Below are 22,585 nucleotides of genomic sequence, written 5' to 3'. Positions count from 1 at the left end.
TAATACTCGATTAGCTGAAAAATATCATTTTGTGACAATTTCCTGTCAATTGTTTTTCATTGTATTATCTTTTATTATTATAGACAGACAATCCAGGGGGAGATGAGTCATTGAGTATAGAGAACACATTATGGGCTAACACTGTAGTTGCCTCTGGAACGGCACTCGGGGTGGTTATATACACAGGTTGTGAGAGTCGAAGTGTTATGAACACTTCTCAACCGAAGAGCAAGGTTAGTTTTCTTCTCAGATGTAAAGATATTAAGTACAATGTATATAAGATGTTTATTCAGTGCAAGAACAAAGTGCATGTAAGTTTTTGTTGATTGAAATATACATCCCTTCAAAAGTTTATATTGTCCCCTTGGTGATGTAACAGGTTAATTCCTTTTTCTGCTCAATGAAGAAAATATGGATATGAGGTAATGTGAGGTAATATGGAGAGGTAAAGTAAGGTAATTTTGACCGCCCTCATGGTCGAGGGGTTAGAGTCGATGACTTCTAATCCAGTTACCTCTCTGGCATGGGTTCGATCCCCGGGAGATGCTTTGATAGTTTAGCACAGAGGAAGGTAGTCTAGTACTGGTGTAACTCTCCAGGAACGATGGTTAGGAAACTACCCGCCTATATGACTGAAATACTGTTGGAGAAAAGGCGTAAAATGAAACAAACAAACAAATAAGGTAAGTTTGAAGTCCAGCAAAAAGGAAAAAATAAACACTTTTGGTCAGTAAAGTCCTACATACCAGTTTGAAATTATCCTTCTGAAATATAATGAACTTGCATTGAATTTAATACTTACTGTTGTGCCTTAATAAATTACAAAAGACTTTGTTCTTCATCATAATGAAGCTTGTTCTACATTGTATATAAGGAAAAAAGGGGGAACATATTTTCTAGTTATAAGTTATTAAACAGTGCAACAGTGAAAACTTTTTTGATGCAGATAATTTTTATATTGAAATATTTCTACTATTGTTTTCAGGTTGGTTTATTAGATCTGGAAGTAAACACACTGACAAAGGTGTTGTTTTCTGCTGTTGTTGTTCTTTCTATTGTTATGATGATATTGAAGGTAAACATCTGCTAACAATTTGTATCATACAATATTTTTAAATGCTACCCATTTTGTAAATAACAATTAAAAAAAAAAAAGAAAACAGTCATTGCAGTGTTTAAGTAAAAATTAGTCATTGAAAATTTGTATTATTAGCAAAGACATTTACATAGTTGTATTTTTAACAAAAACATTTACAAGTTTATAATATACATACATGTATGTCTGTATGCAATGTTAAACAGTTTTAAAAGAATTTTTGTATTTAACCAAGGTATTTATTTGAAACTTCACACTTATCTTTAAGGTCATAATTGTAGCTTTTTTTATAGGTCACCCATAAGTCTAGCATTGATTAATATGGTAAATTTAGATACGGTTATCACTAACTTAGAATAGTCATGTGTGCTGTCTTTGTGTAATTTTGTTTTTGTTTTATTACACATTTAATAAGGTAAATTTGTAAATTAATAAAAACAACTTTTTTATTATTTCAGGGCTGGGGTGGACCGTGGTACAGATACCTGTTCCGATTCATATTATTGTTTTCATACATCATTCCTATCAGGTAAAGTTTTTGTTGTTGTTTTGCTGATTTTTTTTTCAGGTAAATTAGGTAAAGTAAATTAGATGTTGAAAAGTTGTATTAGCTTAAGAAATGTCATGATTTTCATAAAATAAGTGAGAAATACAAATTGGAAACTTTAACACCTTTTACACCATTTGCACAGTCTGGTTAGCTCAATAGGAAAAGTGTTGGTATGTGAATTGGGCAATCTGGGTTTGATTTCCAGACGGTGCAGGTCACTTTCGTTGTGATTGATCATGAAATCCTTTCTATGGTCATTTGCCCTGTACCTCTGCTCTGGCAAGTACAGAAGTTATCAGTTCCTTGTGAAAGTGATAGCAATTTGTACTGGTAAACTGCTTGACAGCCTGCCCAGGAATGATGTGGTCGCTGAACTGTGCTCTGGTTAATTCAATGTGGTCAGGAGTGAAAACTACCAACACCACCTCCATTACAATTCTGTTCTTTGGAAATGATTTAAATATTGTGTTCATAACTGAACTTTTAAGTTCTGTTTTATTTTCAAGTTCCAAACTTTTCATCTGTTGATTTTTCGTTTTTTCAGTTTACGAGTCAATCTAGATATGGGAAAGGCCTGGTATTCCTATATGATATCACGTGATAAGAACATTGCTGGAACTGTTGTTAGAAGTACCACCATACCAGAGGAACTGGGCCGAATAAGTTACCTACTTACTGATAAAACAGGAACACTTACACAAAATGATATGGTATGTTTTTACATGAATACAGGTTTCGTAACATTACCATGTTGTTGATTTAGGTTTGATTTTTAAAACAAAGTTAATAATAACTTTAAACTGCTCTATTTGTATATAGAGGATATTCAAGTTTTTTCTATAAATACATGATTTATTTTCATCGAGTGGTATGAAAATAAATATTTCATGAGTGGCGGTAGCCACGAGTGAAATATGGTAATTTTCATGCCACAAGATGAAAATAAATCATGTATTTATAGAAAAAACTTGAATTTTCTGTTTATTATATTCAGGACATTAAAATTTGCAAGACTTTCCCTTAAATTTTGAGTACTGGCAGAATTTAAAAGAAAGTAGTCCGGCAAGACACCAGTGAAAATACGGAAAATATGTTTCACTGCAGTGAAAAATAAATTTTTACAGTGAAAATACGGAAAATGAAAATACGCATTTTATTTCGTCAATATTTCTCAATATTTCATTTAAAAGTATATAATAAATTAGAATATCCATGCTTTGAATTTGTAATTGTGAATTGTTATTTTTAGGGGTTTTGGTATGAAAATGTAAAAATAGTAAACTACATCTAGCCAGACAGGGGGCGTCCGTGGCCGAGTGATTAAGGTCGTTGACTTCAAACCACTTGCCCCTCACCACTGTGGGTTCGAATCCCACCAGGGACTTTGGATTCTTTCATGTGAGGAAGCTATCCAGCTAGCTTACGGAACGTCGGTGGTTCTACTCAGGTGCCCGTTTGTGCCTGAAATAATGCACGGAAGGGCACCTGAGGTCTTCCTGCACCAGTAAAGCTGGAGCGTCGCGATATGACCTATACTGTGTCGATGTGATGTAAAACCTAAAACAAACAAACAAACTAGCCAGACAGTATAGTGTATACATATATTTGAGAACTGGCCTGACATAGATGGCAGCATTATCACTGCTAGATATGAAAGATTTACATCTTGAAATGTAACACAAAGCCTTAAACAATAAATTTAATGAAGCATTGTATACAAATGATGGTAACAAGTTACTACAAAACTAAAAGTGAGAGTATTTTGTTGTATTTTAAGTGGGAACTTTTTATTTCAGGTTTTCAAGAAGTTACATCTTGGTACTGTTGCCTTCACCCCTGAAACTGTTGATGAGGTAAACTGTTATTCTATGATCAACACATTTTCAGTGTTATACATACTGCATAAATTTCTCGAAAGAATTTATTCTCCAGAAGGCCTATTTTCTAGCTCCCTTGTGGCTTAGGGGTTGTCTCAAAATGTTGAGGCATCAGAATTGCAGCCACTGTTTATCACTGCATGATCGTTAGAGGCAACTAAATGGGATCAAATTACTGAGTCTATGTGTCTTTTAGCTTTGTTGCTGCTGCTGTCATTAAGTTTGTCAACAAATTTTAGGTGATCAAGAATGATATGTGTCTGACACTTTTTAGGTATGAATCACAAGTCTTTTGAAGAATTGTACATTTGCCTATATACATGCATATTTTCTACAGTGTTTGCTACATTTTCAGCTGTCTTTTGGCACAAATGCATTATCTCTCTTTATAGAGCATGTTGAAATATATTTGTGGTCTCTGTTATCTAGGTGACAGCACATATAAAAACAGCATTTTCACAATCAGCCACAGCCTCTGCTCCAAGCAGAATGGGCACACCTGTGAGACGTACTGTGGTGACACGAGTATTGGACGCGGTACAAGCCCTGGCACTATGTCACAATGTGACACCGGTATTTGATGACGACAAGTCAGAGGAGACGTCCCTGCAGGTAGAGGCAGATCAGCAAAGTCAACAAACAGTCGTATATCAGGCTTCAAGCCCGGATGAGGTATTTATAATTGAAACATGTTCTTGAACCTTTAAGTTATATTAATCACTGTCGAGTCTTCTTCCTAGAACTCACCACTACTGATGTCATAGTAAGAAACATCATCTTGAACCGAGTAGGACTCGAATCCATGATCCCTGGGTTGAGAGGCAGATACCTTAAGCACTAGGCCCCACACATTAATTAAGTTTTTGTGTGAAAGTTGGTATCTTCAAAACTACAGTACTGAAGGAAATGGATTGAAACTTCACACACTTATTTTAGAACATAATATGTCGATGTTCAAGGCCCATAAATCTAACATTATCCAGGTTCTTGTTTTACTATCAAGCACTTAAAAAAGTTGAGCACACTGTCCTTCTGACAGCTTTTGTTTGTTATTTATTTATACTTATTTATAATGATTGATTAGTATTCATGAATATTATAATTGATTAATATTCATGATTGATATCCATTTCATAATGAATATTTATGATTAATGATCACAATATTACAGGTAGCATTAGTGACCTGGACTGAAAGTGTGGGTTTAACTCTGGTCAAGAGAGATTTGAACTCAATGCAGCTGCGAGCCCCAAACGGTACCATACTGGCCTATACCATCCTTCATATATTCCCTTTTACATCAGAATCTAAACGAATGGGTATCATTTTAAAGGTAGGATATATTTATTGACATTGTTCTATTAATAAAGTTACCAACCATCGCGTTGCCTACTAGAATTTATGTAATGTGCTGAACATCTTTGTGATCTGTCATCATCTGTGCATAAAATTAATGACTGGCTTAGCCAATGAATGTATGTATTCATAGCTTAATGAGGGTCCATCCACCCTGTCAGGCAATGAGAGTACTGAAACAACTCTTTGAACCTTTAATTCCTTACTTAATGTAATGCAGGTGAATATCCTGTATGAAGTTTTCTTGATAACAGTTATTTTGGCATATTTTGACCTTTGTCCGGTAATTTGCGTTGATTGCAATTTGTAAATTACTTTCTTTGTTCACTTCATAATATTTATGCCATATGCATATAGCGTTGCACTTGTCCGTTTGTCTGACCATCCGTCCGTCCCGAAATCTTGTGAACGCAACTCTTCTTTAACCGGGTGACAGATTTTGCTTAAACTTACAGGGATGAACAACCTTAATGTGTAGATGGTATTTAAGGAAGGAATTTTCGCTGCGACCAAATTTAACAGAATTATAGCCTTTTGTTGATTTTTTCACTTTATACCATATAGAAATTTTGTGAACGCAACTCTTCTAAAACCATTTGGCAGATTTTGCTTAAACTTCCAGGGATAAACAACCTTAATGTGTAGATGGTAGGAAAGGAAGGAATTTTCGCTGCGACCAAATTTAAGAGAATTATAGCCCTTTGTTGATTTTTTCACTTTATACCATATAGAAATTTTGTGAACGCAACTCTTCTAAAACCAGATGGCAGATTTTGCTGAAACTTCCAGGGATAAACAACCTTAATGTGTAGATGGTAGGAAAGGAAGGAATTTTCGCTGTGACCAGATTTAATGGAATTATGGCCCTTTGTTGATTTTTTCACTATATACCATATAGAAATTTTGTGAACGCAATTCCTCTTAAACCGGATGGCAGATTTTGCTTAAACTTCCAGGGATGAACAACCTTAATGTGTAGATGGTAGTAAATTTTCGCTGCGACCAAATTTAACAGAATTATGGCCCTTTGTTAATTTTTTCACTATATACCATATATATGTTGTTGGTGGGGGCATCTGTGTCCTTTGGACACAGTTCTAGTTTACTTTTAAATACATTTTCAAAATGTTCATGAAAATTAGCATGAATCTGGAAGTGTCTTGCTTTAATGAAAGTCCTTACTACAACCAATTATGACCATTCATACAGTGTCAGTGATAACCTAAAATGTTATTATATTCTTCTGATATTTCATTAACAGTATTTTACAAGGAAAACATTAATGAATTATGTAAATCATGTTGATTAAGGTTGTAATATCTATAAACAGGATGACCAGAGTGGTGAGATTATATTCTATCTGAAGGGTGCTGATGTTGTTATGACATCTATTGTACAGTATAATGATTGGCTGGAGGAAGAGGTAAACATTATCATCATAATTATCCTGAAATTGTTCTACCTTGGTAATTTTATATAATAGACTTGTTCTGCCTTTTATATGGAATAGTCCATTATACATATTAGGGATGTATTATGTTACATTGCTAAAAACAAACTTCTTACTGTCAGAATACTGTTATGTCGTGTATATTTTCACCTGACCAAAATTTCATGAAATCTACAATTAGGAGTAATTGACAATATAAAATAAGCAAACTTATACTTCTAGTTCTATTAGATTTATATGATACTTAGTTATTGTTTTCTCAGAAAATTTACATTTTTTTTAAATTATGTAAATTTTATACCTTACAAAAATTTATAATTTTACAGTACTTTGATAAGCCTGTTTGGTTGGCCTTATACATTAAGCTTAGAGGAATTATAATTATTGCTACCAGAGTTTGAATCAATGTTTCTTTTCCATCACATTGAAATAAATCAATTAAAATATATCAGATTGAAATACACCGTTCCGAATGTACAATATATTCAGAATGTTTTCTTTACAGTGTGGAAATCTTGCTAGAGAAGGTTTGAGAACTCTTGTTGTTGCAAGAAAGGTTCTTACAGAAGAACAATACCAAGAATTTCAGGTATTATTGTATGTTATTTATATTTGAAAAACATGAATTTATTTATTTCCAAATCACAAAATAAGATAGAGGGATGGTTCACATGTATGTAGATTAATGTTCAGATGGCTGAAATGAGGCAAAGAATCGGCTTTGTAAAAGTATTTTAGTTAAATGACGGTGATGACTTTATAGATATGGCAAATTGTTTTTTAGCCTCATCTATGGGTCTCTATATAGACTACTTTAAACTTTGACATAAAATTTTGGTATTTGCATTGTACATTTGTATATGCAAAAGCTTTCATACTTAAATAACAGGATTTTTATTAGCATCTACCTTTTTTTTGTAAGCTTCATTGAAATGTAACATTGACACAAATGTAACATTGACACAAATGTAACATTGACACAAAAGTAACATTGACACAAAAGTAACATTGACACAAAAGTAACATTGACACCTCATCATATGTGTTAAATTATGATATAATTTTACATCAGAATCGTCACCATCAAGCGAAGATGAGTGTACAGGACAGGAATGTCAAGGTTCAAGCTGTCATTGAGAGTTTAGAGAGAGATATGGAGTTACTGTGTATGACGGGTGTAGAGGACAGATTACAGGAAAATGTTAGACCTACCCTGGAAATGTTACGCAATGCTGGAATCAAGGTAAAAAATTTGATATTTCGTTTGAGATGTTACAAAATGTGTTTTGTTTGCTTTTATTACCTGAAATAATGGACTAAGGTGCATAAAAAGACTTCCTTCATTTGGAAATCTTGAAAATCTAATTAGTTAGACTAAACCCACAAGCCTTTAGCTTGAGGGGTTGCCTTTAAAGGTGTAGGCATGAGAATTGCAGCCACCGTTTATCCATGCCGGATTGTAAAACAGAACTACATGGGTTTGAATTACTTGAGTCTATACATTTCTTAGCTCCACCTGATTAGGTGGTTTTGATCTTTGGTGGTGCTTTAAGTTAGTAACACCCAAGGTTAGCCAAAATAATCTTTCCTTTAACGGCGCCATATGACTTAAATTGTGTTGGTGTACCGTAAACCAATCAAACACACACTTAACCAAAATACACATTTTCCCACCACCTACAAAAAAACGAAAAATGGCATTTTATTTCTATTTTTTTTAAGCCATTACTCATTGCCAAAAAAATGATATTTTGTTTCCTAATTGTTTAGATCTGGATGTTGACTGGAGATAAACTGGAGACAGCAACATGTATAGCTAAGAGTTCTAAGCTTGTGTCCAGAAACCAGGACATATATACATTTAAGAAAGTCACGGGGCGGACAGAGGCACATTTAGAGCTGAATAACCTGCGAAGAAAACAAGATAATGCTTTAGTTATCATGGGAGATAGCTTACAGGTCAGTGAAATCTCGGCTTTTGATATATGGAAATAATAAATTGAACAGAAGGGGCCTCCGTTTTCTAAGATTTACATTATACTTTGCCGCGCTTCTTTGCAAGTAAATGCCATTTTCTTTATACATTAACATTTGTGTAGTCATTATTGTTTTTGTTATTGTTTGATGTACATAACTTGTAGTAAACTTAGAAAAGAGGACACAATGCTGTTGTACATTACCAACTAATACACAATATCCGTAGACAAGGTAACTTGCCCCTCACTGTTGCAGGTTTAAATCTCTTTTGAGAATTTGCATTCTTTCATGTGAGGAAATTTTACAATTGTTGCAGAAGGGTCAAGGTTCTATTTAGGTGCCTGCTTAAATCTCATATAATGCATGAAAGGGGCACCTGAGATTTTTCTGAACCGTAAAAGCTTGAACGTCACCATTTCACTTAAAACACAAACAAAAATGATTAAATTAGAAGGGTATCTAGTAAAATATGTATATCTGATGCGTAAAAATATAGACAAGTGATAATTGTATGTACTTATTATGATAATAACAACAAACTTTTAAAAAAAATGGAATTAATCTGTTTTGATGGGAAAAAAACAACAACACTCTACAGTTATTAACAAGACTTTCACATGTACATTGTAATGGTCATTTGAAAGCTATTACTCACTATTAGCATACAGGTTAATGAACTCAAGGAGTTGTTGTTCAAAGGTTATTTGACAGAAGTTATATATATATATTCTATGGTATATGTAACCGCCTCCGTGGTCGAGGGGTTAGAGATGATGACTTATAATCCAGTTACCTCTCAGGCGTGGGTTCGATCCCCGGGAGATGATTTGGTAGTTTAGTGCGGATGAAGATAGTCTAGTACTGGTGTAACTCTTAGGAACATTGGTTAGGAAACTACCCACCTACATGACTGAAATACTGTTGGGAAAAGGTGTAAAATGAAACAAACAAACAAACTATGGTATATGTACTTTCTCCTGTCTGAAATAACATTTGGAATGTTATTTCCATATAAACTTACTCAAGAAATGTTTATAATATTTGACAGGATGTTTTAGTATATTTTCCTGTATGTATATATTTAGGTTTGTTTGGAGTACTACGAGCACGAGTTTGTGGAGCTAGCATGTCAGTGTCCGTGTGTAGTTGTATGCAGATGCTCTCCAACACAGAAGGCGGATATAGTCAAACTTCTCAAGGTACACTCAGGGAAACGTACATGTGCAATAGGTAATGCTTCCTCTCAAATGTTTCATTCGTTAAACACAAAACAGCAAAGTTTACGCTATAGTAACTGTAATGATTTAATTTATATTTGAATGATTATAAGACCTTTGTTAAACTTTAGGTAATCATACACCTTTGTTATCATGTTCATTGCAAATTACTGTACATAGAGACACTATGGTGTGTGTGTATATATCATACATGCCATATCCCCCGCCGGGGGACAAAAACCCCCGATTTTCGACCATGTCTCCCGATCTCCCACCGTGGGATCGAAATCCCCCGATTTTCAAAAATTCAACCAACAAAAAAATTAAAACATCATTTTTACCAATAAACCTTATTAAACAATAGACTTAAACAACTTTTACAACTATATATGCCTGAAGTAATATTTCCCCATTAAACAGCAGGGGTCTAACGGATAAATGTATTGTTAGTTACTCCGACACACTTCAGCTGTCAAGGAATGACAAATTCTCCTGTGATAAACCTGTCAATCAGTGTTAGTATTGCAGGTGCTTAACCAATGACAGCGTCCGATACTGAATGTGTGACGTATCAATTTTTGTTGGGATATGTAACCCCGCCTTGAGTTTGTTGTCGGCATAGGGTCTTTGAAGTTGATACACTGTAAGTGCAGATGAAAAAATCATGATCAGGCAATAGAAACTCAAAGAATCACAGATTAGCAATGTTTGAAACTATTATTTTTTATGTAACTGTGATCTATGTTGTTGCAAAAATAATATAAACTAGCTTTGTCTCACGGTAACCAACAAACACTGAGGAGGGATTGAAAGAGGTAAAAATCCGTTTCAATCAGATAAATAATAAATAATACCTGTTTTAACACCCAAAGAGCCAAAATAATTAGGTCCAATTATTATCCAGTAGTCAGTATACTCAAAAAAACCTTTACACAACCCTGCATCAATTACACAGTTTACATGTACATACAGGTATCAAGTGACGTAGCGTCTAGACTCCCTACTGCCATATATGGTATAAAGCATGAGGCAATCGATGTGTGTTAACAAATTGAGGTGTGAAGTACATAATCACATGAGTAAACTGGATTAAGATTTGTGTCAGATTTTTTTTTTACTGTTTATGAAGTGTCAACGGAAAATTTTGAAGGCAGCATTTTTTAGCTACAAAAATTCTCTGTGAAAATGTTGATACCTTTCATTTAAAGAGAAAATTCTTTACCTTTCATTTAAAGAGAAAAAACTTTGGCTGTTAAAGTATATTTATTTTAATGATTTTGAATGCATCAAATTCAAGTTTATTTGTACTAAAATGATTCAATATATCTGATATAAAAATGTATTTTATATGATATACATGCAATTAATTATATTTGTTTTACAGGGATTCTTATTTTATTTACATCAAATATTTAAAGTACCTATGTTTATTTGCAATTGTTTACATATTATTCCTTCACAGTCATGTATGTTAAAACTTGAAAATATCAAATGATCTTGTAGAAATGTTCATTTTCATAATAAAATGGGGGAAATTTAATTATATGTTTGCATCGTTTTAAGATTACGACTGGTTTGTGCTTGCTTAAAAATCCCCCTACTTTTGGTCCAAATCCCCTGCTTTTTAAAGCCAAATCCCCCTATCTGGGTGGCTGGAAATATGGCATGTATGATATATGAATATTTTTAATTAAAACACAAACTTATAAGGGTAATAATTTACTAATAAAATTCAAAGAGTTACCTCTCTTAATGTACTCCAAAAAGAAGGATGTATGTGAAATCGAATTTAGAAGTAAATGAAGACCAACAGTTCCAGATTCCCCAATTTGTTCTACCTTGGTTTATAACAAGACATGGTTATACCGAGGAACCATGGGAAGTATATGGTACCCATATGGGAAGTGGACTGTATGCTGGTTCTATATATTACAGGTGATGGAGGAAATGATGTTAGTATGATACAAGCTGCTGATGCAGGCATTGGTATTGTGGGGAAGGTATGTAGATAAATTCTTATGTTTCTTGTTTAAAATATTTTCAAAGAGGTCACAGGGGCCAATTCCTTCTAATACACTTTCATCTTGTTTCCTTATAGTGCCTTTATTAATTCATCAATATCTTCAAGATATTTTTAGATATTTTGGGTTTCGGTACAATCATCTAAACCACGTTTCTTGGAATGTGTTTGAGGTCATTTGGCTGATGGTCAAGGTCAATCAGGAAATAGTAGATTTTTAGCTACACTATTTGAAGAATAGTACGGCTATCCTTCTCACTCGTGCTTTGGGATCAGTGTAACACTTTATTTCCTTATAGAACCTTCATGTATCAATATTTTAAATTTTTTCTTATAGTAACTATCATGGGTAAGTAACCTTTGTAGGTGTTTGCTGGCATTCAAGTTCACTGGGTTAAAATTGAATTTGCTACATGTAATGGATTGGCAATGTTTTTTCTTGCTATGATTGAGACTAGATGGAGCAGCAGTCATTAGTGTTGCCAATATTCTAATTAATATATGCTATACTTTCTTTTAGACACTAGTCAAATTGATTTTCATTGTGCAAAGTGAAGAATCAGTTGTTTGTTTTTCTGTCAAACATTTAGTGCATCTTAAAATTTTAATGCTTGTTTATTTATAAATTAAAGTGTTTTGAACTCACTGAACTTTTATTTCTCACAGGAAGGGAAGCAGGCGTCAATGGCAGCAGACTTTTCCATCAACCAGTTTAGCTATATTGGTAGACTTCTTATGGTTCATGGCAGAGACAGGTACCTAGTATAATATGTTCTCAGAAGTTTGCAGTTTTGTTACATTCATAATACTGCACATTTGTAATGTTGCTTTTCATTGTATATTGGTGATGTTTATATAAAATCTCACTTTTTTCTCTAAAAAGAGATGCTTGCTGTATTATTAATTCAATATAAATATTTCTGACACATTATATGGCATTAACCAGTTGTTTGCAATATATTTCCAAACAACCATTTATATAGGGCCATATAACCTGTCAAAAAATCTTTATTATTAATAATATAAGAGTTTCTTTACAATAAGGTAGTAGTCAAATTTTATTCAACAACTTTCTTAAATGTTTTAAGACAGGCCCAGTATGTGTCTTATTTCTTTATCTGTATTCTGTTTAATTTACAAATGTCTGCCATATCAGATTAGATTTAGTTATTATTCATTATAGCAAATATGGCTGTTTTGTAGTTTGTGTTATATTTTAGTAAGATTTGCTTAAAAGGGGAGTCCATGGCCAAATGGTCATGGTTGTTAACTTCAAACCACTTGCCCCTCATTTCTGTTGGTTCATATCCCACTAGAGACATTGGGTTTCATTCATGTAAGGAAGCTATCCAGCTAACTTACGGAACATTGGTGGTTCTGCTCAGGTGTCAATTTGTGCCTGAAATTATGCAAAGATGGGTACCTGAAGCCTTCCTCCACCAGTAAAGTTGGAAAGTTACCATATGACATTTACAGTGATTTGATGAGACATAAAATAAATTCAACACACCATTTCCCCCCCCCCCCACCCACCCACCCCCATCCCCCCCAAAAAAAAAACAAAACCACAACAAGAAAAAACAAATAAGCAAAACAGATTTTTTTTTCACCAAATTTGAAATTTTGTGACTATATTTATTGTCAAGAAAAGATAAAATGGCATTATATCATTGAACAATTTTTTGCACTTGTTGAACTATTACATGTTTTATAACTTGATTATTACAGCTATAAGAGATCTGCAGCTCTAGGGCAATTTGTGATCCACAGAGGTCTAATAATCTCAACTATGCAGGCTGTGTTTTGTTCTGTGTTCTATTTTGCATCCATAGCATTATTCCCGGGCTTCCTAATGGTTGGGTATGTATTATGTACATTTATATCAACTTAGTATCCATATTACATACAGATTAACTTTGTTTTAGTTTATACAGAATTGATTTTAGTTTCATTGTGTAGGAAGCTATAAGCTTATAAGACACACTATTGAATCTGTTCTTGGAACCAACCAGTACTGAGCAATGAGTGTAAAGTTTCTGGCTGAATGAAACAACGGCTAGTACCGGAAAGGGTTCAAACCCACATTGCTAGCGACCCTTAGATTACTAGTCTGACGTGATAACAACTCAGCCAATACATTTATTGTAAAGTGTTCACCGAGGAAGAATTGATTCTGTTGTTTTTAATAGAAGTGCCACTGTACACAGGTTCTATTAAGTGTCACTGGACACTGGTTCTGTTGAGTGCCACTGTAAACAGATTTCTATGGAGTGTCACTGTACACAGGTTCTATTGAGTGTCACCATACACAGGTTCTATTGAGTGCCACTGTACACAGGTTCTATTGAGTGTCACCATACACAGGTTCTATTGAGTGCCACTGTACACAGGTTATATTGAGTGCCACTGTACACAGGTTCTATTGAGTGCCACTGTACACATGTTCTATTGAGTGTCACCGTTCACAGGTTCTTTTGAGTGCCACCGTACACAGGTTTTATTGAGTGTCACTGTACACAGGTTCTATTGGGTGGCACTGTACACAGGTTCTATTGAGTGGCACTGTACACAGGTTCTATTGAGTGCCACTGTACACAGGTTCTATTGAGTTCCACTGTACACAGGTTCTACAGGATGCCACTGTATAGAGGTTGCACTGTATTTACGACACACATATATTACACATTATAATTGCAGGTATTCTACTGTATATACAATGTATCCTGTGTTCTCTTTGGTACTTGATAAAGATGTCACACCAGAGACAGCTTTAATGTATCCAGAATTATATAAAGAATTGACAAAGGTAAGAAATTACGGGGGTGAAAAAATAAAACTAAAATTTGAATTGAGCACCTTTTTTATTAGCTCACCTGAGCACAAAGTGCTCAAGGGTGAGCTTTTGTCATCACTCTGCGTCCGTCGTGCTGTGTCTGTGCGTCCTTGCGTCCTTCAAAAAATGGCGTCAAGCTTTTCAAACAACATCTCCTCCTAAACCACATGGCCAATTGCAACTAAACTTTACAGAAATGATCCTTAGGTGGACCCCTTTCAAAGTTGTTCAAAAATTTAAATTCCATTAAAAACTCTGGTTGCCATGGCAACCAATAGGAAAAACTTAAAAAATCTTCTTTTAGAAAACCCTAAGAGCTAGAGCTTAGATATTTGGCATGAAACATCTTCTAATGGGTGTCTACCAAGTTTGTTTAAATAAAAGCCCTGGGGTCAAAATTGGCCCCGCCCCAGGGGGTCTTTTATTTTCCCTATATGCAAATAGTAAAAACTTAAAAAATCTTCTTTTAAAGAACCCAAAGAGCTAGAGCTAAGATATTTAGCATGAAACATCTTCTAATGAGTGTCTACCAAGTTTGTTCAAATAAAAGCCCTAGGGTCAAAATTGGCCCGGCCCCAGGGGGTCATTGATTTTCCCTATATGCATATAGTAAAAAACTTAAAAAATCTTCTTTTAAAGAACTCAAAGAGCTAGAGCTAAGATATTTAGCATGAAACATGTTCTAATGGGTGTCTACCAAGTTTGTTTGAATAAAAGCCCTGTGGTCAAAATTGGCCCCGCCTCAGGGGGTCATTGAATTTCCTTATATGTGTATACAAAATCTTAAAAATCTTCATTGAAAAAGCCCAAATAGCTGGAGTTTAGATATTAAGCATGAAACATCTTCTAGTGAGTGTCTACAAAGTTTGTTCAAATAAAAGCCCTGGGGTCAAAATTGGCCCCGCCCCGGGGGTCATTAATTTTCCATATATGACAGTGTATAACAAAAACTTAAAAATCTTCTTTGAAAAAACCCAGATAGCTAGAGTTTAGATATTAAGCATGAAACATCTTCTAGTGAGTGACTACCAAGTTTGTTCAAATAAAAGCCCTGGGGTCAAAATTGGCCCCGTCCCAGGGGGTCTTTGATTTTCCCTATATGCATATAGTAAAAACTTTAAAAATCTTCTTTTAAAGAACCCAAAGAGCTAGAGCTAAGATATTTAGCATGAAACATCTTCTAAAAAGTGTCTACCAAGTTTGTTCAAATAAAAGCCCTGTGGTCAAAATTGGCCCGACCCCAGGGGGTCATTGATTTTCCCTATATGCATATAGTAAAAAACTTAAAAAAGCTTCTTTTAAAGAACTCAAAGAGCTAGAGCTAAGATATTTAGCATGAAACATGCTCTAATGGGTGTCTACCAAGTTTGTTCAAATAAAAGCCCTGTGGTCAAAATTGGCCCCGTCCCAGGGTGTCATTGAATTTCCTTATATGTGTATAGCAAAAACTTAAAAAATCTTTTTTGAAAAAACCCAAATAGCTGGAGTTTAGATATTAAGCATGAAACATCTTCTAGTGAGTGTCTACAAAGTTTGTTCAAATAAAAGCCCTGGGGTCAAAATTGGCCCTGCCCCGGGGGGTCATTAATTTTCCTTATATGACAGTGTATAACAAAAACTTAAAAATCTTCTTTGAAAAAACCCAGATAGATAGAGTTTAGATATTAAGCATGAAACATCTTCTAGTGAGTGACTACCAAGTTTGTTCAAATAAAAGCCCTGGGGTCAAAATTGGCCCCGCCTCAGGGGGTCATTGATTTTCCCTATATGCATATAGTAAAAACTTAAAAAATCTTCTTTTAAAGAACCCAAAGAGCTGGAGCTAAGATATTTAGCATGAAACATGTTCTAATGGGTGTCTACAAAGTTTGTTCAAATAAAAGCCCTGGGGTCAAAATTGGCCCCGCCATTAATTTTTTATGACAGTGTAAAAAAAACCTTCTTTGAAAAAACCCAGATAGCTGGAGTTTAGATATTAAGCATGAAACATCTTCTAGTAAGTGACTCTACCAAGTTTGTTTAAATAAAAGCCCTGGGGTCAAAATTGGCCCCGCCCCAGGGGGTCTTTTATTTTCCCTATATGCAAATAGTAAAAACTTTAAAAATCTTCTTTTAAAGAACCCAAAGAGCTAGAGCTAAGATATTTAGCATGAAACATCTTCTAAAAAGTGTCTACCAAGTTTGTTCAAATAAAAGCCCTAGGGTCAAAATTGGCCCGACCCCAGGGGGTCATTGATTTTCCCTATATGCATATAGTAAAAAACTTAAAAAATTTCTTTTAAAGAACTCAAAGAGCTAGAGCTAAGATATTTAGCATGAAACATGTTCTAATGGGTGTCTACCAAGTTTGTTCAAATAAAAGCCCTGTGGTCAAAATTGGCCCCGCCTCAGGGTGTCATTGAATTTCCTTATATGTGTATACAAAATCTTAAAAATCTTTTTTGAAAAAACCCAAATAGCTGGAGTTTAGATATTAAGCATGAAACATCTTCTAGTGAGTGTCTACAAAGTTTGTTCAAATAAAAGCCCTGGGGTCAAAATTGGCCCTGCCCCGGGGGGTCATTAATTTTCCTTATATGACAGTGTATAACAAAAACTTAAAAATCTTCTTTGAAAAAACCCAGATAGATAGAGTTTAGATATTAAGCATGAAACATCTTCTAGTGAGTGACTACCAAGTTTGTTCAAATAAAAGCCCTGGGGTCAAAATTGGCCCCGCCTCAGGGGGTCATTGATTTTCCCTATATGCATATAGTAAACACTTAAAAAATCTTCTTTTAAAGAACTCAAAGAGCTAGAGCTAAGATATTTAGCATGAAACATGTTCTAATGGGTGTCTACCAAGTTTGTTCAAATAAAAGCCCTGGGGTCAAAATTGGCCCCGCCAATCTTTTTTGAAAAAAACCCAAATAGCTGGAGTTTAGATATTAAGCATGAAACATCTTCTAGTAAGTGTCTACAAAGTTTGTTCAAATAAAAGCCCCTGGATTAAAATTGGCCCTTACAGGGGGGGGGGGGAGTAGATCATTGTTTTTCATTATATGTGTGTAGTAAAAACTTAACATTGTGAAACATCTTCTAATTGGTGTCTTCTAAGTTTGTTCAAATAAAAATCCTGGGGTTTAAACTGGCCCCGCTCCGGGTGCCTTTATACAGGTGAGCGACCTCAGGGCCATCATGGCCCTCTTGTTACAGAAGCATATGAATAAACTTAGTCATAATGATGAAATGATGTCATCCTAAGCATGCAATTCATTCATAAAAGCCTAGTGGGTATGATGTCGTTTATGATGTCATGTAAAACACAAGTTGTTCTACATGAGTGTGTAAAATGGCAATGTTTGTAACATGCTATTGCCATGCCATTTGACAGTTTTATTATGATAATGAAGGTGCTGTGGCTGTCATTGCAGTCAGCTATTTTTATACTGTGCCCTGATTCAAGCATATAAAAAGAGTGTAGTGAGGTATGCTTGTGTGATTTTATCTGATTATGCATGTTTTCTTCTCTTTCAATGTACATTTGCATGTACAGTTTTTAACTGGACAATTTAAAGAATAGGGAGTGCTTCTGTACACACCCAGGCGTCTGTGTCACATTTTGGTTAAATTTTTGCATGCAAGTTGATATCTACTGAAGGGAACGAGTTGAATTTGAGAGCAAAATAAGAAGTCACTATACTAGGCCCATAAATCTAACATGGATTTTGACAGAATTATGGTCCTTTTTGAACTTAATGTATTTTACTACATTTTCGAGGCTCTGGAGCACTGAGAATAGTAAAGCATGCTGTTGTACTGACAGCTCTTGTCATTATAGAATGTACATAAATATCTATAGTGTAATGAAGGGAGATAATTGCTTATTTTCAATTTCAGGGGAGGTCATTATCGTTCAAGTCTTTTTTCATGTGGGTGCTTATTAGTATTTATCAAGGTTTGTTGCTATATTTGATGGAATTTTTTGATATAGATTAACATAGTGGATGAAAACTTACTCTAGTGTCAAATAAAAGAATAAAGCCTTGTAATTCTCATTCACATTGTAAAGAAGATTTTACCTTCTAAAATTTACTTTATAAGTTTTTAGAATATACAATATTTTAGCCAATTTTTGATACATTTGAGTTACTGATTATCAAAATTTTTGATTCTCAGATTTTCAACTTATTTAAGCTGCATATGCAGAGTGAAATAATCAAAGATAAATGATATTTACATGATAAAATCCAGTTGCATATCATGTTACCACAAAAAAAACATCAATATAACTGAATTAATTACCTGTATCAAGTTTTTAAAACTATTAAGAATGTGTAAAATGAGCAGAAAATGTCTTTATTTTAGATCTAAGATTAAGTACTATTGAACACCAGCTGTTAGAATTACTTACGGTTGTAAAGCCTATCTTAAAATCTTAGGGATGTGCAGAACGTTTGACGCCTTTATGATTTATATATAATAAAATGATATAATATATGATATAATAATAAGATTTTTTTTCAGGTGGAATAATAATGTATGGTGCGTTTTTGTTATTCGAAGATGAATTTATCCACGTAGTTGCGATCACCTTTACGTCACTCATATTAACAGAGTTGTTAATGGTTGCATTAACTATACGTACGTGGCACTGGGCGATGGTCCTTGCGGAGGTGTTCAGTCTGGCCATATATATCGCATCTCTTGTGGTTCTTAGACGTTACTTTGGTAAGTATAGAAAGAGGTATCATTCTCTTTAGAATAATGTCGGAATGTGGCACATTGAGGGTTGATTGCAAAACTGTTGTAAGTCCTTCTTTATTTCATATAAGAAACTGCAGTTTTGAGGTCAACCCTTGACATGTATATTGTATATACAAGCTTTTTAATACCCCCTTTGGAGTTGGGCAGCAAATAGGTTTGCCATTGTCTGTCCATCATGCTGTCTGTTTGTAGATTGATAGTGGAAAATTGGGGCATTCATGTCCTATGGACACATTTTTAGTCAGATTTTTTTTTTTTTTTTTTTATCTACCAGTTTTATTTAATGACCATGCTATAGTTAATCTGAGTGTGGGGATTTTATCTCTCTTGGTGAATCTCTTTAGACTGTTTCAAATATACATAGGTTAATCTCAACCAGATTTCATCGCCTCCGTGGTCGAGGGGTTAGAGTCGATGACTTCTAATCCAGTTACCTCTCTGGCGTGGGTTCGATCCCCGGGAGATGCTTTGGTAGTTTAGCGCGGAGGAAGGTAGTCTAGTACTGGTGTAACTCTCCAGGAACGATGGTTAGGAAACTACCCGCCTATATGACTGAAATACTGTTGAAAAAGGCGTAAAATGAAACAAACAAACAAACAAACAAACAAACATTGCTGGGAACCTAGCAAGAGAGTGACTACTATTATTTTGTTTTTATAATATCTATGTTATTACGTAACTAGGTATTATGTTCCTCTGTGATGTTACTGTATGCTGTTTGGGCAATATTAGTTTATTTCACAACATTTTTGTATAAATCATACCAAGTTTTGTAGCACAAGTGGCAATAAATGATTACCCTTTCATTAACAGTAGAATAGATTCAGGTCAACTTGCACATTTTTTCTGTCCTACCTGACTTAACTGTTGGTTGCAAAGTTTCAGTAAATGTATTTTAATTTTTTGATGCTGAAAAATAGGGTAATGTTCTCAAATATATTTATTGTACCAAAAACATAAACTGTTTACATGTACTCTGTAACAGCAAACCAATGAATGTTTCATTCAGCTGTTGTGCCATTTAAATATGCCATAGCTTGTTTTGAAAAGTTCCTAAATGTAAAATAAATATAACATTTTAAGTTGCAGAAAATATTTGTTGTTTGTTTTTGGTTGTTTTTTTTTGTTTTCTGAATGTTTGGCTCGTTAATTGACATTCAAATTATAAAAATAGTTAGGCAATAGATTAGTTTTGCATAATTTGATGGGGTCTTGTTACTTATTTTGGCAAGGAAATTAAAACACCATGATTAGAATCTCAAAACAGTAAATATTTATATTTAAACATTAAAATTGTTTTTATATTATTTCCATTTCAGATCCGATGTTTCTCAAAACATGGAACTTTTTCTGGAAGGTCATAGTGATAACATCTGTCAGTTGTATCCCATTGTACATTGCCAAATTTTTGCGGAAAAAATTTAATCCGCCTGTTTACGCCAAATTAACATGAAAAAGTAGTTCCAAAGTGCTATATTCATACACAAGTTCATCAAACATTCCAAGTTTCATTTGCTCTTAGTGATTGTTATTTATTTTGTTGAAGTGTATTGTTTCAATTTTGAAATCTGGTCAAAGTCCTGATATATGTACATTTGTACAGACAAACCTGTGGTGAAGGCCATGTCTCCATATAGATTTCCCAACTGTACAACATGTATTATTCATAGGTGTGAAACAACTTTTTGAGTGCTTTTAGATTTAATTATCCTATTTTGTATGAAATTTTTCAATTAGAAGTTTTCAATAGGGACTTACAGAATAAATAATGAAAATACTCAATTAAAGAAAAAAAAGAGTAGAATTCTAAGAGCCATGATTTATGAGCAAGAATTTGGTCATACATACTTGATATAATTAGCAAAATTTTATGTTTTTAGTTTTACTACGTCAAAAAATAGTGGAAGCTTTCCTACTCAGCTTGGCGTTGGCTTTAGTGTTTGCATTACATTTAAAATGGTTTTGCACTCAAATTCATATCTCTATTATCGCTGATGATTTTTGCTTAAAACTTCACACACATATTCAGAAATACTATCAAACTCTGATGAAAGTTGATCAAGCACTCTGTCTGAAAACTTTTGTTTAGGACTTTTTTTACCGAAGAGTTCTTTATCCAATTTTTGTTACCAATATTTAACCTTTATAATTTACACAATATTTATTTTAGTTTGATCGTGTTGGTAGCTATGAGTTAATAGAAATTCTTTCGAACCCTATTCTGGTACCAATCAGTACTAAGCTATGAGTGATAAGCTTTTTGTTAAAATAAAACAACTGCTTGACCCTGGCAGAGTTCAACCCATGTGGCCAGCAATCGTTTGATTACTAGTCATAGGACATGCCAAAACATTCGGCCATGCTGCCACAATATTTTATTCTATAAAAAGAAAACATGTAAAAGCCATATTTATTTAATCAAAATGAACAAATACAAAAAATTCTCCTAACTTTGAGCCATAAAAAGATATATCATATTATGTAACTTTTAAGTCTACCCTACAATTATAGCCCATGCTCTCAGAAATTCTTAACTTAGCATTTCATCGTGAATATTTTCATAATATTAAGTCTGTGGATTTAAATGAAAAATGTATCTCTGAATTCATGACCGTTGTTGTGTTTATTCTAAGATATATGCTGCTTTGTCATGGGAAATTTTATATATTCAGGGGCACAAGGCTATACTATCTCTATATAAGATTTGTCATCATCATAATGGATGACATCATTATCATCATCATCGATAACATCATCATAATTGTCATCATCACCAATGTTATCATCAAAGTCATCATTGTCAATATTCATTTTAATATCTACAATAATTAAGATTATTTGTTGGTAAGAAACATTACACTGAGAGAAATGATTTTAAATCTGTTCATATTTTTTTTCAGTAGTCAATAAATACTATAGTGATTTTAAACCAATTTTCTACCAAGAGGGTAGTTTTACCGTCACAAATTTATCTAAATTATGATTAGTTGAAATAAAATACATTAAAGTTTGTTGGTCATTATTTTTTATGAACTGATGCAAAAATGTTTAATAAAAAATCATAGCATTTTCATGAAATTGCAGTAATGATGGCTACACTGCTATTCTATTGTTGCCAAAAATATCGCTTTCTTTTTATCACAGTTTTGTTAAAAGTTCAGTAACATTTGTTTTATATTATTTTATTTTTTCTTGCTCTTCAATTTCATATTATTTAGGGCAGCATCACTCTTTATCCTGAAAATTTGATAAAAGAATAAAGAGGCTACCCTACTAGGAACCTTGCACTTGACTAAGGGTTTGTGAGGCACTCATTTCTTGCTAATCACTGAAGGCTTAAACTTTAATAATTGATAATTATAATGGGGAAACATTACAAGATATTTGACTAAGAGCCATAACTCTTCCTGTGATTTCGACTGAATTTCTGTTTACTCTGAAAATTTCTGGGTTGTTTTTTTTT

At 33.8% G+C, this 22,585-nt stretch overlaps 1 protein-coding gene across 4 annotated transcripts in view; it reads left to right on the top strand.

Annotated features, from left to right (window-relative positions):
• The window catches only part of LOC132716919 (probable phospholipid-transporting ATPase IIB), a 32,530-nt gene extending 10,172 nt beyond the window's left edge, over positions 1-22,358 (top strand). For all 4 annotated transcript variants that reach the window (XM_060700254.1, XM_060700256.1, XM_060700258.1 and 1 more), the window contains 19 exons: positions 84-233; positions 986-1,075; positions 1,555-1,625; positions 2,191-2,356; positions 3,443-3,499; positions 3,953-4,195; positions 4,695-4,856; positions 6,210-6,302; positions 6,835-6,918; positions 7,402-7,572; positions 8,100-8,288; positions 9,392-9,536; positions 11,459-11,523; positions 12,210-12,298; positions 13,272-13,403; positions 14,241-14,349; positions 18,256-18,313; positions 18,883-19,086; positions 20,442-22,358. In XM_060700254.1, the coding sequence (XP_060556237.1) occupies positions 84-233; positions 986-1,075; positions 1,555-1,625; positions 2,191-2,356; positions 3,443-3,499; positions 3,953-4,195; positions 4,695-4,856; positions 6,210-6,302; positions 6,835-6,918; positions 7,402-7,572; positions 8,100-8,288; positions 9,392-9,536; positions 11,459-11,523; positions 12,210-12,298; positions 13,272-13,403; positions 14,241-14,349; positions 18,256-18,313; positions 18,883-19,086; positions 20,442-20,575 (2,412 nt within the window). In that variant the 3' untranslated portion in view covers positions 20,576-22,358. The remainder of the gene's footprint in view (positions 1-83; positions 234-985; positions 1,076-1,554; positions 1,626-2,190; positions 2,357-3,442; positions 3,500-3,952; positions 4,196-4,694; positions 4,857-6,209; positions 6,303-6,834; positions 6,919-7,401; positions 7,573-8,099; positions 8,289-9,391; positions 9,537-11,458; positions 11,524-12,209; positions 12,299-13,271; positions 13,404-14,240; positions 14,350-18,255; positions 18,314-18,882; positions 19,087-20,441) is intronic.
• The last annotated feature ends 227 nt before the right edge of the window (positions 22,359-22,585 follow it).

This window comes from Ruditapes philippinarum, unplaced genomic scaffold (genome assembly GCF_026571515.1).
Source record: "Ruditapes philippinarum isolate M1 unplaced genomic scaffold, ASM2657151v2 ctg4742_1_1_1_1, whole genome shotgun sequence".
NCBI lineage: Eukaryota > Metazoa > Mollusca > Bivalvia > Venerida > Veneridae > Ruditapes > Ruditapes philippinarum.
Note: the sequence above shows the minus strand (reverse complement) of the source record. Positions and strands in the feature narration are given on the sequence as shown.